The 18,193-nt window shown below is 38.6% G+C and overlaps 1 protein-coding gene across 1 annotated transcript in view; it reads left to right on the top strand.

Moving 5' to 3' along the window:
• The window catches only part of DOCK4 (dedicator of cytokinesis 4), a 477,425-nt gene that overhangs the window by 391,356 nt on the left and 67,876 nt on the right, over positions 1 to 18,193 (top strand). Inside the window, exons 29-32 of the mRNA XM_010831178.1 lie at positions 2,230 to 2,330; positions 3,037 to 3,095; positions 15,345 to 15,493; positions 17,227 to 17,312. Coding sequence (XP_010829480.1) covers positions 2,230 to 2,330; positions 3,037 to 3,095; positions 15,345 to 15,493; positions 17,227 to 17,312 — 395 coding nt within the window. The remainder of the gene's footprint in view (positions 1 to 2,229; positions 2,331 to 3,036; positions 3,096 to 15,344; positions 15,494 to 17,226; positions 17,313 to 18,193) is intronic.

The raw sequence follows: 18,193 nt of genomic DNA, 5'->3' as shown, positions 1-18,193 counted from the left end.
CAGTGCACTAGCCCCAAGCATCCAGTATCGTGCATTGAACCTGGACTGGCATCTCATTTCATACATGATATTTTACATGTTTCAATGCCATTCTCCCAAATCTTCCCACCCTCTCCCTCTCCCACAGAGTACAAAAGACTGTTCTATACATCAGTGTCTCTTTTGCTGTCTCGTACACAGGGCTATTGTTACCATCTTTCTAAATTCCATATATATGCATTAGTATACTGTATTGGTGTTTTTCCTTCTGGCTTACTTCACTCTGTATAATAGGCTCCAGTTTCATCCACCTCATTAGAACTGATTCAAATGTATTCTTTTTAATGGCTGAGTAATACTCCATTTTGTATATGTACCACTGCTTTCTTATCCATTCATCTGCTGATGGACATCTAGGTTGCTTCCATGTCCTGGCTATTATAAACAGTGCTGCGATGAACATTGGGGTACACGTGTCTCTTTCCCTTCTGGTTTCCTCAGTGTGTATGCCCAGCAGTGGGATTGCTGGATCATAAGGCAGTTCTATTTCCAGTTTTTTAAGGAATCTCCACACTGTTCTCCATAGTGGCTGTACTAGTTTGCATTCCCACCAACAGTGTAAGAGGGTTCCCTTTTCTCCACACCCTCTCCAGCATTTATTATTTATAGACTTTTGGATCGCAGCCATTCTGACTGGTGTGAAATGGTACCTCATAGTGGTTTTGATTTGCATTTCTCTGATAATGAGTGATGTTGAGCATCTTTTCATGTGTTTGTTAGCCATCTGTATGTCTTCTTTGGAGAAATGTCTATTTAGTTCTTTGGCCCATTTTTTGATTGGGTCATTTATTTTTCTGGAGTTGAGCTGTAGGAGTTGCTTGTATATTTTTGAGATTAGTTGTTTGTCAGTTGCTTCATTTGCTCACATTACTTTTTAATATTCAGTTTGTTTCTACTGTTTTATTCTCATAAATTGCTCTTTTTATGTATTTCTTACAAAATAAAATTTGACTTATATTCCTTATTGTTTCTTTGGATAAATATTTATAAATGAAAATGTTGAGTTAAAGGTTGTAACAATTATATTTGATTGCCTAGGTGTACACCAGTACTAGAGGAGACCATTTTGGGGGGCAGTTCGATAAGGGGAACAATTTTTTGCTTTATTTACATTTCTCACTGAGATGAAGTAAAGTTGCTCAGTCATATCTGACTCTTTGCCACCCCATGGACTGTAGTCTGCCAGGTTCCTCTGTCCATGGGATTTTCCAGGGAAGGATACTGGAGTGGGTTGCCATTTCCTTCTCCAGGGGACCTTCCCAACCCAGGGATAGAACCCTGGTCTATTGTATTGCAGGCAGATTCTTTACCATCTGAGCCAAGGGGAAGCCCACATTTCTCACTAGTTATGTTATTAATTATTCATTGGTTATTAATCATTAACTATATTAGTTATTGACTAATTATTGACTAAAATTCATGTTTTGTGAGATATCTGTTCTTTTGTTCATCATAATACTTAGAGTTTTATATTCTTTTTAATTTGTGAACACTTTATATATAAAATATATTAATTCTTTATAATGTTTCTCATATTAATCTTTAATTTTACATGATGTCAATAGAAAAGTCATTTCTTTCCCTATGTCCTCCATGTTTTTGGTTACATTTATTTCTGGAAATTTTATTTTGATCTCTTTCTAATGCATTTTTGGTGTAAAAGAACTTAGAAGATTTGTCTGGGTGGGGAATTTTTATGTACTCTCTGAATTTAAATCAATTAGCATATCCAAAAGTGTGTATGTATCTTTCTTTCTTTTTTTTTTTTTTTTTGAGTCCTACATTAAAAGGGGTTCCAAAATGAAATCACACTGAAATAAAGTTATCCAGCTTATGCTTCAGCCTCCTTGGAGACACACAGACATGTTATGAGAGAAATGAAGTATCTACCACTTAGCATATACCAGAGAGCCCATGAAACTTGGGATACAGCAATATAAAAATAGTATCTAGTTTGTTTGCTTCTTTGTTATAGGAAATTTCACAGATGTATAGAAGTAAAGAGAATAGTATGATGAATCCCTCATGTACCCATACCCAGGTACAGCTACTATCAACTCATGGCCCATCTTATTGCAACTCTCCCCCCATCCACTTAGCACTTTTGAAGCAAATCCAAGATATCTTGTCACTTCGCCTGTAAATATTTTTGTAACCCCATAGTATTTAAATATGTCATTCTCATTGTAGATCTGGGATTCCTACTTTTACCTTGCGGTCATTTTTATAAACCAGTTGTGTCTGCAGTTAGAGATGTTTACACCTTCCAAAAAGAAAAAGGTATTAGAAAAGTAAGTACCAGTGTATAATTGGGTAAGAATATGAGGCAAATCAAATGTTGTGCCTTTTAAAAAGTATTTCAGTTCGAGTGATTCATAAATCTGATCTCCATAACTAGAAATCAAAGTGGAGGGGCAATGACCAAGAGGACAACAAGCAACTTTTCTGGGAATTTCACTATTTTGAGCTTATTTAGAAATCTTTGTCCTCAGTCTTTCAGGATTCAAAAATACTATAGGAGCCAAAAATTATGAGACAAATATGTTTCACTCTAGGGTTAATATGTGAATTTGAATTAGAGGCATCAAGACATGTATTAATACATTGTAAAAATTTCCAGTTATAAAATGAATGGATGTAATATACATACAACACTGTGATTCTAGTTAATAATACTGCACTGCATATTGAAAGTGCATCTTGAAAGCTTTCATCAAAAGAAAAAACATTGTAACTAGTTATGGTATGGATATTAACTGGACTTACTGTGGTGACAATTTTGCAATATGTACAAATATTCAAATTGTTATGTTGTATACCTAAAGGCAATATGATATTATGTCAGTTATACCTCAGTAAAAGATGTGTACATTAAACATTTTCAATTAAGAACATGTTGTCTTTTAATTCAGAATGACAGATTGTGTCCTAAAAAGACACAGATAACTTCTTTTTTCTGGAGCCTTTGTATCAGGTTTGATTTTTGTTCTATTTCAGATATGGTGACATGCGGGTAACAATGGGTTGTGAAATTTTCAGCATGTGGCAAAACCTAGGTAAGTGATGAAAACAGAAGCCCCCTCCTGTTTTATAGCTCATCACTGTTCTTGTAAGGAAACAAATGAAGATGGACAGTTTACCACTGACAGCATTTGAAACCAAATGTCTGAATCAATAAAGAAGTCTAGAGAGACTAAGTGACACTTTGGCATTGAATAAGGCTACAACTGATTCTTTAAATTGGTATCTATCTGAAAAATCACCTTTCTTTTGTGTGTTTCATTGAATGACAAATTTTATAATCTAGCATTATTCCAGTACGACCTGCAATGAGCTAACCTTTCAGAATTTGGAATTATAGCAACTCAGAATTTCTAGAACCCTGAATTGAGGCTGTGAATCATAACGAATTTAAAATAAGCTTCATGAAACATTGACTTGAGCATCTGTACTCTTAAAATCTTGAAACCAATGACCTATATCATAAAAACTATAGCCAAAGGATTTTAAAGCATCTGTAGTTGCTAAGAAACGATTAGATCCAGTTTTGTTAATCTGCCACAGCAGATAGAGCATATTATCCAGCAAATTGATGACACAGATCTGGTTGCATAAAAAAGAATAATATTTAGAAGAAACATTGTTTTAAAATCTCATTGGCATTGGGTTTCTTTATAGAAAGTCATAACTTACCTAATTTGACATGTTAATATGCATGTTTATAGCTCTGCTCTGTTTAGTTGCTCAGTTGTGTCCTATTCTTTTCCACCCTTTGGACTGTAGCCCACCAGGCCCCTCTGTCCCTGAGATTTTTCAGGCAGGAATACTGGAGTGGGTTGCCATTTCTTACTCCAGGGGATCTTCCCCACCCAGGGATTGAACCCACATCTCCTGCATTGCAGGCATTCTTTACCGCTGAGCCATCCAGGAAGCCCTAAGTTCATAGCATTCATTTACTATTATAATTCTTCCTTGTGATTTATTAAAGTGATGGACCTATTTGAATTGAATATATAATGACCTGAAAGTGTATTTTCTCTTGGACTTATCCAAACACAACTTGAAAATGGCAAAATTTGTTTTCTGTAACTGGAAATAGAACCCTTATCATTTTACTTCAATTCATGTTACAGAAGTGATTTTTGACCAAGGTACCCGTCAAATGTAGAATACATACGGGGCAATTTGAAGAAACCTTGTTATATATAATTAAGCCCAGTGTTCGATGCTAACTGATAATTTCAGGGGGGGGGCGGAAAGCAAGTTACCACTTGAAAGCAACCTCCAACTATCTAAAACCAGCCAGAGAAGCCTGTGAAATATGTTTAGATTCAACTGAAAAATAACCTCAATTTGTCTTACATGAACAACACCTCCTCTTAGTCTTCATGTTTCATTGATTCTTTGTGTCTTTGCTTTTCAAAAACAGACCAAGACCCTTGGAATGTCCCTATTACTTTTGGCATTAATTTAGCAAAGAGTTTTCCAAAGAAGGCTACACTGAAGTGTGTTTGTGGCTTAAGCTCTAGCCAGAGCTCAAATGATAAAAGCTGTACAGGTTCACTTGAGTTAACAGAATGTGAGAGAATGGCAGGCTAACATCTTCTAGATAAATCTTAGCACAGCCATGTGTGGTTATTTCCACACAAAGCTTTCTCTAAGCCAGCATAGCTGTGCCCTTAGGCCCATGACCTGCTAAATAAAACTGGCACCTTTTGTTGCATTAAAGATGTCATTGTTTGCTTCCTAAACTTTTCTCCTCTATTTTGTCTTTAACAAAAGTATGTCTACCTCTCTGGGTTTTGTTCTCCTCAGAAACCTGAACAATGTAAAAAATATCTCTAAAGCATGCTGATCCCCATGTATTCTGATGTCAGTGCTGTTTAGAACAGTGGTCCCAGGTGGCTCAGTGATAAAGAATCCCCACTGCCAAACAGGAAATGTGGGTTCCATCCCTGGGTTGGGAAGATACCCAGGGGAAGGAAATGGCAGTCCACTCCAGTATTCTTGTCTGGAGAATCTCATGGGCAGTGGAGCCTGGTAGGCTGCAGTGCATGGGATTGCAAAGAGTCACAACTTAGCAACTAAACAACCACAAGGGTGCTCAGTAAACAGCATCACCTGGAAGCTTGTAAGAAATGCAGATTCTTTGGCTCCTCTCAAGACCACTGAAACAGAGTCTCTGAGAACCCCTGAGAGGAGGCACAACAGTCCTGAGTTTTTCCAAGTTCTCCAGGAGATTCTTAGGCACTTGGCTAAAGATTGAAAAGCACTGCTGTAGACAGCACTCTAGCCTTTCTTTGTTTTTCCAACCCTAAAGTCTAGCTCTAGTGCTCTGTTACAAAAGGCTCATTATAATCAAGTGCAAATTCCCAGCATGATGTAGTTCAAGTATAAGGTGTGTGTACATTTTCACTTCATTCCTTAGTTTCTGCATTATTTCCCTAGAGTTGTGGTCAGCCTTCCAAAACATGAGGTGAATTTTAAAGGTCATTGCTGCCATACAACCACTGGAATTGGAGACTGTTTAGAAATGTGAAAACCTCTTTTCCAACGTATATTTTTACAAAAATGTTAAGAAAAATTAAGTATTCAGGGTACTATTTTAACACCCCTCATAGGGCTTAAGTCAGCATGTTACTTAAGAATATCAATATACATTAGAATTTGGATTGCCTAAAAATGTATAATATTGAGTGTTTTTCTTGCTAAAGGAGAATTTATTCAGATAAGTAAAGGTTTTCATTTTATACCATACACAAAAATTTTAAATGGATTAAAGACTTGAATGTAAGATCTGAAACTATAAAACTCTAAAAAGAAAACATAGTCAGTACAGTCTTTTATATCAGTCTTAGCAATATCGTCCTGAGTATGTCTACTTAGGCAAGGGAAACAAAAGCAAATATAAACAAATGGGATTAAATAAAACTTAGAAATGTCTGCACAGCAAAGGAAACAATCAACAAAACAACAAACTACCTACTGAATGGGAGAAGATATTTGCAAATCATATATCCAATGCTGCTGCTGCTGCCAAGTCGCTTCAGTCGTGTCTGACTCTGTGCGACTCCATAGACAGCAGACCACCAGGCTACCCCATCCCTGGGATTCTCCAGGCAAGAACACTAGAGTGGGTTGCCATTTCCTTCTCCAATGTATGAAAGTGAAAAAATAAAGTGAAGTCGCTCAGTCGTGTCTGATTCCTAGCGACCCCATGGACTGCAGCCCACCAGGCCCCTCCATCCATGGGATTTTCCAGGCCAACATACTGGAGTCGGGTGCCGTAAGAGGTTATTATCCAAATATATGGGGCATCCCAGGTGGCACAGTGGTAAAGAATCTGCCCTGCCAATGCAGGAGACATAGGTTTGATCCCTCGGTCGGGAAGATCCCTTGGAAAAGGGGGTGGCTACCCCACTGTAGTATTCTTCCTGGAGAATTCCAGGGACAGAGGAGCCTGGTGGGCTACAATCCATGGGGTCACAAAGAGTTGGAAACGACTGAGCAACTTAGCACTCATACAACTCAACCACAACAAATGATTTAAAAATGAGCAGAGAATCTGAATAGACATATTTTCAAAGGAGACGTGCAGGTGGCCAGCAGGCACATGAAAAGATGTTTAACATCACTAATTATTAGGGAAATGTCAATCAAAACCACAATGAGATATCATCTCATGCCCATTAGAATGGCTGTTATCAAAAAGATAAGAAGTAATAGTACTGAGCAGGATGTGAAAGAAGTGGAACCATCATATACTGTTGGTGGTAATTTTCTGTAGTGGCTGCACCAGTTTACATTGATAAATTGATACATTTGGTAAACTGGTGCAGCCACTATGGAAAAAAGTATGGAGAGTCCTCCAAAAATTAAGATTAGATCTACCATGTGACCAAGCTATTCCACTTCTGGATATCCAAAGAGTACCAGAAAATTAATTTGTACAGATATATGCACCCCTATATTCATTGCAGCATTTTTTATTGTAGCCAAGATATGGAAACAACCTAACTCTCCATTAACAGATGAATGGGTCAAGAGATTGGATATACATACAACAGAATACTACTCTGTCATAGGAAAGGTGAAATATTGTCATTTTTGACAACCCAGAGGGTATTATGGGTGTCCCTGATGGCTCAGATGGTAAAGAATATGCCTGCAATGCAGGAGACCTGGGTTCAATCTCTGCTTTGGAAAGAACCCCTCAAGAAGGGAATAGCTATCCACTCCAGTGTTCTAGCATGGAAAATTGCATGGACTGTATAGTCCATGGTGTCAACAAAGAGTCGGACACAACTGAGTGACTTTCACTGAAACTGAAACTGAGAGGGTATTATGCTAAGTGAAATAAATCAGGCAATGACACTTACCATATGATTTCACTCATGAAGAATATTAAAAGTAAATAAATGAACAAACAAAGTGAAACAAAATAAGCATGTAGAGAATGGATTAGTGGCTACCAGATGGGAAGGGAAGTTGCTATTGTTGTTCCGTCCCTAAGTCATGTACAACTCTTTGAGACCCCATGGACTGCAGCACACCAGGCTGCCTTATCTTTCACATTCTCCTGGAGTTTGCTCAAACCCATGTCCATTGAGTCGGTGATGCCATCCAGCCATCTCATCCTCTGTCACCACCTTCTCTTCCTTCCATCAATCTTTCCCAGCATCATGGTCTTTTTCAATGAGTCGGCTCTTTGCATCAGATGGCCAGAGTATTGGAGCTTCAGCTTCAGTGAATATTCCAATAAATATTCAGGGTTGATTTCCTTTAGGACTGAATGGTTTAATCCTCTTGCTGTCCAAGGGACCCTCAAGAGTCTTCTCCAGCATCACAGTTTGAAAGCATCAAATTCTTCGACCCTCAGCCTTCTTTATGGTCCAACTCTCACATCCGTACATAACAATTGGAAAAATTATAGCTTTGACTATATGGACCTTTGTCGGTAAAGTGATATCTCTGCTTTTTAATATGCTGTCTAGTTTTATCATTGCTTTTCTTCCACAGAGCGTCTTTTAATTTCATGGCTTCAGTCACCATCTGCAGTGATTCTGGAGCCCCAAAAAATAAAGTCTGTTACTGCTTCCACTTTTTCCCCTTTTATTAATATTTGCCATGAAGCAATGGGCCTGGATGCCATGATCTTAGTTTTTTGAATGTTGAGTTGCAAGCCAGCATTTCACTCTCCTCTTTCACCCTCATCAAGAGGCTCTTTAGTTCCTCTTCACTTTCTGCCATTTAAGTGCTATCATCTGCATATGTGAGGTTGTTGATATTTTTCTCGGCAATCTTGATTCCAGCTCATGCTTTACCTGGCCTGGCAACTTTCATGTCTGTAAGTTAAATAAGCACAGTAACAATATATAGCCTTGATGTACTCCTTTCCCAGTTTTGAACCAATTCATTGTTCCATGTTCGATTCTAAACTGTTGCTTCTTGACCTGCATACAGATTTCTCAGGAGGCAGGTAAGGTGGTCTGGTATTCCCATCTCTTTAAGAATTTTCCACAGTTTGTTGTAATCTACACAGTCAAAGGCTTTACCATAGTCAATGAAGCAGAAGTAGATATTTTCCTAGAATTTTCTGTGATGTTTATGATCCAGTGGGTGCTGGCAATTTGATCTCTGGTTCCTTTGCCTTTTCTAAATCCAGCTTGTACATCTGGAAGTTCTTGGTTCACGTACTGCTGAAGTCTAGCAGGATTTTGAACATTACCTTACTAGCATGTGAAAGGAGTGCAATTGTATAGTAGTTTGAATATTCTTTGGCATTGCCCTTTGGGATTGGAATGAAAACTGACTTTTTCCAGTCCTGTGGCCACTGCTGAGTTTTCCAAATTTGCTGATATATTGACTATAGCACTTTTACAGCATCATCATCTTTTGGGATTTTGAAATAGCTCAGCTGGAATTTCATCACCTCCACTAGCTCATTTCTTAGTAATGCTTCCTAAGGTCCACTTGACTTCACAACTCCAGGATGTCTGGCTCAAGGTGACTGACCACACCATCATGGTTATCCAGATCATTAAGACCTTTATGTACAGTTCTTCTGTGTATTCTTGCCACTTCTTAATTTCTTCTGCTTCTGTTAGATCCTTGCCATTTCTGTCCTTTATTGTGCCTATCCTTGCATGAAATGTTCCCTTGATATCTCCAATTTTCTTGAACAATTCTCTAATCTTTCCCATTCTATTGTTTTCCTCTACTTCTTGCATTGTTCACTTAGGAAGGCTTTCTTATCTCTCCTTGCTATTCTCTGGAACTCTGCATTCAGTTGTGTATATCTTTCCCTTTCTCCTTTGCCTTTCACTTCTCTTCTTTTCTCAGCTATTTTGAAGATCTCTTCAAACAACTATTTTGCCTTCTTGCAATTCTTTTCCTTTGGGATGCTTTTGGGTCACTGCCTCCTATACAGTGTTACTAACCTCTTTCTATAGTTCTTCAGGCACTTTGTCTACTAGATCTAATCTCTTGAATCTGGTTTTCAACTGCACTGTAAAATCATAAGGGATTTGATTTAGGTCATACCTGAATGGCCTAGTCGGTTTCCCTACTTCAATTTAAGCCTGAATTTGGCAATAAGGAGCTTATGACCTGAGCCACAGTCAGCTTCAGGTCTTGTTTTTGACTGTAGAGAGCTTCTCCATCTTCAGCTGCAAAGAATGTAATCAATCTCATTTCCATATTGACCATCTCGTGATGTCCATGTGTAGAGTCATCTCTTGTGTTGTTGAAAAAAGGTATTTGCTATGACCAGTGTGTTATCTTGGCAACCTCTGTTAACCTTTACCCTGCTTCATTTTGTGCTCCAAGGTGAAACTTGCCTGTTACTCCAGACATCTCTTTACTTCCTACTTTTGCATTTGAGTCCCCTGTGATTAAAAGAACATCTCTTTTTTGTGTTATAGAAGATCTTAGTTCTTCATAGAACTAAGAAAAAGAACTACGGCTTCAGCTTCTTTGGCATTGGTAGTTGGGGCATAGACTTGGGTTGCTGTGATATTTGCCTTGGAAATGAACTAAGATTATTCTGTCTTTTTTGTGATTGCTCCCAAGTACTGAATTTTCTACTCTTATGTTGACTATGAGGTCTACTCCTTTTCTAAGGGATTCTTGCCCACTAGAAGATATTATGGTCATCTGAATTAAATTCACTCATTCCCATCCATTTTAGTTCACTGATTCCTAAAATGCCATCTCCTGCTTGAATGCCATCTCACGTCCAGTTTACCTTGATTCATGGGCCTAACATTTCAGGTTCCTATCCAATACTGTTCTTTACAGCATTGGACTTTACTTTCACCACCAGACACATCCACAGCTGAGCATCATTTCCACTTTGGGCCAGGCTTTTCATTCTTTCTGAAGCTATTTCTCCACTCTTCTCCACTAGCATATTGGACATCTACTGACCTGGTGGGCTCATCTTCTAGTATCATATCATTTTGCCTTTTCATACTGTTCATGGGATTCTTGGAACAAGAATACTTGAGTGATTTGCCATTCCCTTCTCCAGTGGACCATGTTTTGTCAGAACCCTCCACTGTGACCTGTCTGCTTTGTGTAGCCCTGCACAGCATAACTTATAGCTTCACAAGGCTGTGATCCATATGATCATTTTGGTTAGCTTTCTGTGATTGTGGTTTTCATTCTGGAGGGTGTGGGCTGTAGGTCTTGCTTCTTCCATCTGGCCTCTGAAGGGAGCTAGAAGAGGGTGCAATAAGTAAAGTGGTCAACCGTTCAATGATGGATGGAAACTAAATTTTTGGTAATGAGCATGCTGTAGTGTATACAGAAGTCAAAATATACTGTTGTACACATGAAATTCATAAAATTTATAAGCCAGTGTTACCTCCATAAAAAGTGAAAGTGAGAAAAGCATCAAATCCCCTCAAATTTATTTATTTGTACCTATACTTGCAAGAGTAGTCTACAAAGAAAGAGGTTATTCTCTGCTGCTGTGTCCCACCTTTGCCATTCATCATGCTGCAAGGTTAAGTTTTTTCTTTCTATTTTTAGTTGAACTAACATCCTTACTAAATATAAAGTGGGCTCCTCTTCCACATTTGCAAACACAGCGTCTTGTAACTGCTGTAGAAAAATCAATACTTCCCTAACAGGCTGCTATGTGTGCATAAATATACAACTCCAGCAGCCCAACTAGCAGGTGCCCTAAATACTTCAAAACAAGACCATGTGGCTGACAATTAGAGATGGGAAAAGTATACTAAATCTGTGATTTAAAAAGAAATAATCTAAGTGAAGCTTATTTTCCTGCTGCTATACATAGCTCAAGATTTTGCATGGCGGATTGGGTAAGAGTAAAATTTTCTGTGGTGGAAAACTTGTACGGTTGCACAGATTCTTTGTTTCCGAAGTGTGTTCTCAGTAAAGAAGGCTAGCCTCATACAGTCTGCACAATAATTTAAATGTGGGTATGGCTTCCCTGGTTGCTCAGTGGTAAAGAACCTGCCTGCCAATGCAGACGACACAGGGTCAGTCCCTGGGTCAGGAAGAACGTGAAAGTCATTCAGTCATGTCCACTCTGTGACTCCATGGACTATAGTCCATGGAATTCCAGGCCAGAATACTGGAATGAGTAGCCTTTCACTTCCAGGGATTGAACCCAGGTCTCCCACATTGCAAGCAGATTCTTTACCAGCTGAGCCACAAGGGAAGACCAAGAATACTGGAGTGGGTAGCCTATCCCTTCTCCAGCAGATCTTCCCAAACCAGAAATTGAACCAGTGTCTCCTGCATTGCAGGCAGATTCTCTACCAACTGAGCTATCAGGAAGTCCTAGGAAATGACTTCAGTATTCTTGCCTGAGAAATCCCATGGACAAAGGAGCCTAGCAGGCTACAGTTCATAGGGTCGCAAAAGAGATGGACACAACTTAGCAACTAAACAACAACATGGTTTCTCTACTGTCATAGAAAATCAGGCTAGAAAATACTATATGTTTGGATTGTGATTGAAAGAAGCCAACTGTAAATTACATGTTTTAAGACAATCTGGAAATTTTTAATATAGACTGGTTTTACATTAATTTGAAGAATTACTGTCTGCCTTTTTTAAAGATGTAATAAAGGTATTGTGGTCCTGTATTTATAAAATGACCTGCCTGTGAAAGATGCTAACTGATGTTTATACAAGTAGAATGTTATGATGTCTCTGACTTGGTTTAAAATTTCCCAGTGAAAAAATAGTTGGGTTGATAAGTGAAACAAAATTAGCAAAAAAATATTGATAATTATTGAAGCTAGGTGATGGGGATGTGGGGATTTATCTTACTGTTCTTTATAATTCCTGTACATTTGATATTTTTCATAGTGAGAAAATTTTAAAAGAGAAAATCATGTTGTAAAATGTCTATAAATGGAAGAGAGTTTTTAAAAAGATTCATGGATGCTCAAAGAAATAGTGGTAAATAAACTAAGTGCATGCTAATGATGTTCTTTGCTAGGAGGCCAAAGGATGGCAGGCTCAGGGAAGAGTAAAAATAAAAATTCTGTAATGGAGCAGTTCTGAATATCATTCCACCATAGCAGCTGTGGGAGGACTATCTGGCTGGCAGGAGTTTTCATTTTATTCTATATTTGCTGCTTCACTCATCCCCCTCACCCCATGCACACCCCAAAACTGTGCAAAGGATTGGTGTCTTACACAGTGTCAAGGAAGCAGAAAGGTCCTCTTGGTTATTAGTCACATGCCAGGGTGGCCCTTGTCCTGTGTACAGAGCCCCTTCAGTCCGTGGCTCTGCAGAAGCAGAGCACCTGTGGCTAGACTCTGAAGCCCTGCAGCCATCTCCTGGGGCAGGGGCAGAGAGAAGAGTAAGGCTGGCTGATCTCCAGACTTGCCAGCATTCATCTCTGCAGAAATCTCCTTTCCTCTTTTCTCTTTCTTCCCCTCGCTTGCCAGAACATCTTGAAGAAGCAGTGAGTGGGTTTAGACTTTTGCAAATGACAGGATGAGTGATTGAGTTCAGGTTGCTCTGCATTCTGCCCTGACAAAAATAACTACAGAAAGGAATTGCAAATGCTGGCTGCTAGTTACCTGCTCTAAATGTGTATGTTGAGAGGATGGGGAAAATGCGGGGAGAACACCATGAATTGATGTTTTTGGATATTCTGCCACACTGAGTTTGTTGGTCTTGGAAGTATTCATTCTTTTGGAGGAAAGTATGCAAGCGCAGATTAATAAGGACATTTCTTTTGATGAATAAGGGGGAAGTGTTCTTGCTCTGAAGAGGAAAACTTAGTCCCTTGGAAAAGATAAAATATTACCCAGGTCAAGAATAAAGTTAGGAAAGCAAAAAGAATTACAAGCCACGCTTCCTCCTCACATGTAATGGATGCCTTGATATATGAGTAATTTAGAGATGATAAGAAACTGCGAAGTTACTTTCAGTGAAACATGAGAAAAAGAGGAAAGGACCATGTGGCATCACTGATGTACAGGGACTTTCAGATACAGAGGGGCCTGACAGTTGTGTCCTATTATCATCCCATGTTGAGTAAAAAGGATGAGAGCCACTTTCTGAAGACGTCAGAAATACCCCACGGCGTTTGCAGTCACAAAAAACAGTGACTTCACAACACCTACTTGGGTTTGCCCATCCATCATTCTTTTCTTTCCAAATTCTCTTCATGTTCTCCTTCCTTTAAAAATCCCTCCAAAGTCAATACAAGTTTAAATTGTATGTTTGCATCCTGGATTTATGTCTGTCCAAGTCTGTGTTCACCTTCATGCCTTCTGCTACAGAAACAAAATAGAGAAAATGATAATTAATGTGAAGATATTTAACTCCAAAATTGGCAAGTAAGTCTGAACAGCAAGACTTTGTGTGTATTCAACACTTACAAAAAAAAAAAAGATCAAAGAGGGAAAAGTTAATAAGAGGGAAATGATCCTTTTTCATGAAGCCAGCTCTCTTCTGCTCAGCCTCCCAGTATCGTATACTTTCATCCATGATGCAAAAGGCTGTGCATGTAATGTGCATACATGAAATATACATTGTACATTTTCCATACTGTGCAGTTTATTATAAAAATAGAAACTCTCTGAGATTTAACATGGATGACTAGGGTAATAGACTGAACTCAACACATATCTGCTAGACAAAATCATCTGTGTCCACCCCACCCTCCACTTTCCTTTGCTCTGAATTATCCACAGTATACTTTTTTTTTTTAAACTTTACAATATTGTATTGGTTTTGCCATATATAAACATGAATCTGCCACAGGTATACACGTGTTCCCCATCCTGAACCCTCCTCCCTCCTCCCTCCCTGTACCATCCTTCTGGGTCGTCCCAGTGCACCAGCCCCAAGCATCCAGTACCGTGCATCGAACCTGGACTGGTGACTCGTTTCATATATGATATTATACATGTCTCAATGCCATTGTCCCAAATCATCCCACCCTCTCCCTCTCCCACAGAGTCCACAGTATACTTTTCAGGACTTGCTAAATACCATTTTGAATTCACTATTATTACACTGTAGTCTTTTCAGAAAATTGTTCTGTTTGTTGTTGTTTGGGCCAATGTTTATGTTTTACTTAGGCTGTTATGTTTATTATGTAAAGAAGGAAGACAAATTACATAATGCAGATAGGAACTACCTTTTTCATATATAAAAGTCACCAGTAATATTATCACCCAGAGATAACCAATGTGCTTACTCTTAGGGGATATAACCTTGTAGACTATCATATATATATTCTTTTTAAATGTGTACTGTGTGGTACTTTGCTTTTACAGTTAATTATATTGAAAAACTTCATCTGTGTTTTTCTTCAACCTTATTTTTAATAATTGCATAAGAATTTTAATGTGTGAATGTGCAGTAGTATAAACAACCAATTCCTGATGATTTATATAATATTTAATTGTATCTTACGGCTTTTTGTAAACTGTGAAAAGGTAAATCCCTAGGTTTTTTTGTTTTAATTAAAAATGATGCAGAAATACTAACACATGGAAATCTGTTTGTATAGCTGCTTAGAGAAATATTTTCTTGCTTGAGACAACTATAATCGATCGTGTTCTTGTGACAGAAGTTTTAAATAAGTCGTATAATAATGATTTTCTGAAATCTTATTAAAACTAAGTCTGCTGCTGCTGCTAAGTCACTTCAGTCGTGTCCGACTCTGTGTGACCCCATAGATGGCAGCCCACCAGGCTCCCCCATCCCTGGGATTCTCCAGGCAAGAACACTGGAGTGGGTTGCCATTTCCTTCTCCAAAACTAAATCTACAGAAAGGTAAATATTTCATTCATTTTAGGAGAGCACAAGCTTCATTTCATTCCTGCCCTGATTGGCCCCTTCCTGGAAGTAACCTTGATACCCCAGCCAGATCTCCGCAATGTCATGATTCCTATTTTCCACGATATGATGGACTGGGAGCAGAGGCGGAGCGGCAATTTTAAACAGGTAGGTGGATGTGCTCTCAGAGCAGTCAGAAGAGTCTCAGTTCCCTCAGAGGTGAGTGTGGTGGCTCAGAGATGCTCCGAGTTGAGGAATGAGCTCTGAACCAGATTTCAACCTAGGCTGCCTACTTCCAAGCTGAATACATAGCCTCGGACACCCTTCTGGGACTGTGTCTCCCTAAATCTCTGAGAAGCCCTGGAAAAAACATTTCATTCCCTTTCAGCTAAAAAAAAAAAAAAAAAAAAACCCTGTGATTTTCTAGGTCTGTGTTTAAGAGCTAGCAGAAACTTTATTTGCTCCCAGCTGGACACAGCACAGAGGAATCAGAAGGTTAATGATTCCTAAAATCGCTGACCTCTCAATGGTCTGCACATTGTATTTGGTGAATGGCTTAGCTTTGAACATTTGATGCACAGTATGTTTTATTGCTCTTTGCTTGAAGTGCTGAGAATTAATTTAAAGGGAAAAGCAGTCAAAATTGTTGTAAAGGAAATTCCAAGAATATGAGCATAAGCCTATCATTTCTCTTTGACACAGGATCTCTTTGACACAGGCTCCGGTTTTGGAAAGACACTTGTTCTTATTCCAAAACCAGATCTCATAGCAGAAATCAACTGCCTTTGCCAGCGCAAGTCACTCCTATTGGAGACAGCAGGCCAACTGTTCACACAGTCATGGCACTCACCTGTGTGCACTCTGCTGCATTAAGGAAGCTTCTTGCTTCTCCCTATGAGCCCTTCTCGAGTCTTAGAAATGATTGTCAACTGTACGAACAAGCTGGATGCTTACACAGAACAAGCATGGCATTTCATCTGTATCAAGACCTTCATTTATTTTCAGGAGTGTCAATACGTGAATGAAAGCCTATTTAAAAATTATATTGGGGAAAACCCACTTCTCTTACCTTATCTCTTTACCCATTTATTGAAATTTGATTCAAAGGAAATAATTGTGCTCAGTCCTTTGACAAAGTCAGATATCCCTCCATACCCCTAGTTGTTAACTCTCTGGCCTTGCAGAAATTCTTCCTTTTCTGTCCCCTCTGCTGTCTCCAAAAGATGATGGGATATTTATTTCTGCCTTCCTGATACTGAAGTCCTAAAGGATTTATGTTCTTAAAAATATAAATGTTTTGACTACAGTTTTCAGGAAATATGTCCTTTCTGTCTCATGCTGCTGATTGCTGACTTAGAATACCATCTGTACATGGTTAGGACAAATTCTCAACTTCAGCAAAGATTTAGTGCAACCTCAAACTGTTTTGAGAAAGAAAATAGATACAAAACACATCAAAGATTTAACTGAATGTTTGTGGATATAGTAGTTTGCTGATGTTCTTATATGTATGTATGTGTATGTGTGTGTGTGTGTGTCTGTGTGTGTGTGTGTATATATATATCATGATTTGCAAAAAACAAAAAAGACTTGCCAGTTTTTACAGCTCCTAAAAAAAGAATTCAAACATTTAAGCTGGGCTGCAGGCATTTGTGTTTGAATCAACAAATAGAAGTCTTTCGCAGCAGCACACACTACCCCACCGGGAGTTTGAAGCCATGTTCCTGCATCTAAATTGGCCCCCTAGAATTCCAAAGGGGTGTCTTCGGTTAACCACAGCTGATAAATTCACAAAATTTACTGTGGCTTTTTCCCTTGCAGAAATAAATATGTTTCCATGTGCCTAGAAAATCCTTCTTGTGAGAAGGAAAGAAAGGGAGTAACATTTGGGTCTGTTTCAGGTGGAAGCCAAGCTCATTGACAAACTGGACAGCCTGATGTCCGAAGGCAAAGGCGATGAAACCTACCGTGAGCTCTTCAACAGTATGTGAGTAACATGTGTATCTCCAGTTGATTCTTTTTGGGGAATTTGGGTGTCAGTGCTAAGCAGCTGAGAGCTGCAAAGACAGCTTGGGTCTCCCCAGAGTGCTTTGTCTTTGTGGAGTGTGAAATAAAGGATCATTGCTTAATTCTGGTGAATGGATCTTATTATGCTGATGATTAGACATATCTCCTTGTGTTAATCTCTGATTAGGACAGGTTACAAGTGTTACATAACAAATCTCACTCTTTTCATGACTAATTATTTTAAAATGGGGGCTGCAAGATAATTATTTTCGATTGGATAGATAGTGGGAGAGGAAAACAGAATAGAGGTGTGATTGTTGTTTGTGTGCAATGCTTTCCAAGATGTCCTTGGCTGATTCGCTGGTAGGAAAATTAACCTAGTTTGCATCTGTTCTTCAGCGCTTGATTTAATTCAGCAATACTTATTGTTCATTCAGCATTATTAATTGCTTCCTAAATGTTTCTTACTAGAATATCACAGAAGCAAATAATTTCTAGTAGATTCTGTGATTAGGATTTGTAAGGAGGATAAAGAAGTAATGGAGTGTTGTAAGGAGACTTGAGGTTTCCTTACTAAGGTAAGACTGTGATCACTGTCCCAGGATGAAGTGCCTGTACTGAGTAGTCATTCACTGTGTAAAATGGCCACAGACAATACTTAAGAAGGTTCCAGTGCTTTAGGATTTTAATTCTAGCACTTGTCTTCTCTACAGCTTTCTAAGGCTCTTAGTCATTGTCTAACCTTTTTACTTATGAAGTGTTTCTTTTTGAAGGAAGAACCAGCTCATTGTGCTTGGGAAATGTTTGTAGGTCTTTCAGAAGTGCAGAAACAATTTAGCAATATATTTTTCTATTACAAAA

This window comes from Bison bison, unplaced genomic scaffold (assembly GCF_000754665.1).
Source record: "Bison bison bison isolate TAMUID 2011002044 unplaced genomic scaffold, Bison_UMD1.0 scf7180017864525, whole genome shotgun sequence".
NCBI lineage: Eukaryota > Metazoa > Chordata > Mammalia > Artiodactyla > Bovidae > Bison > Bison bison.
Note: the sequence above shows the minus strand (reverse complement) of the source record. Positions and strands in the feature narration are given on the sequence as shown.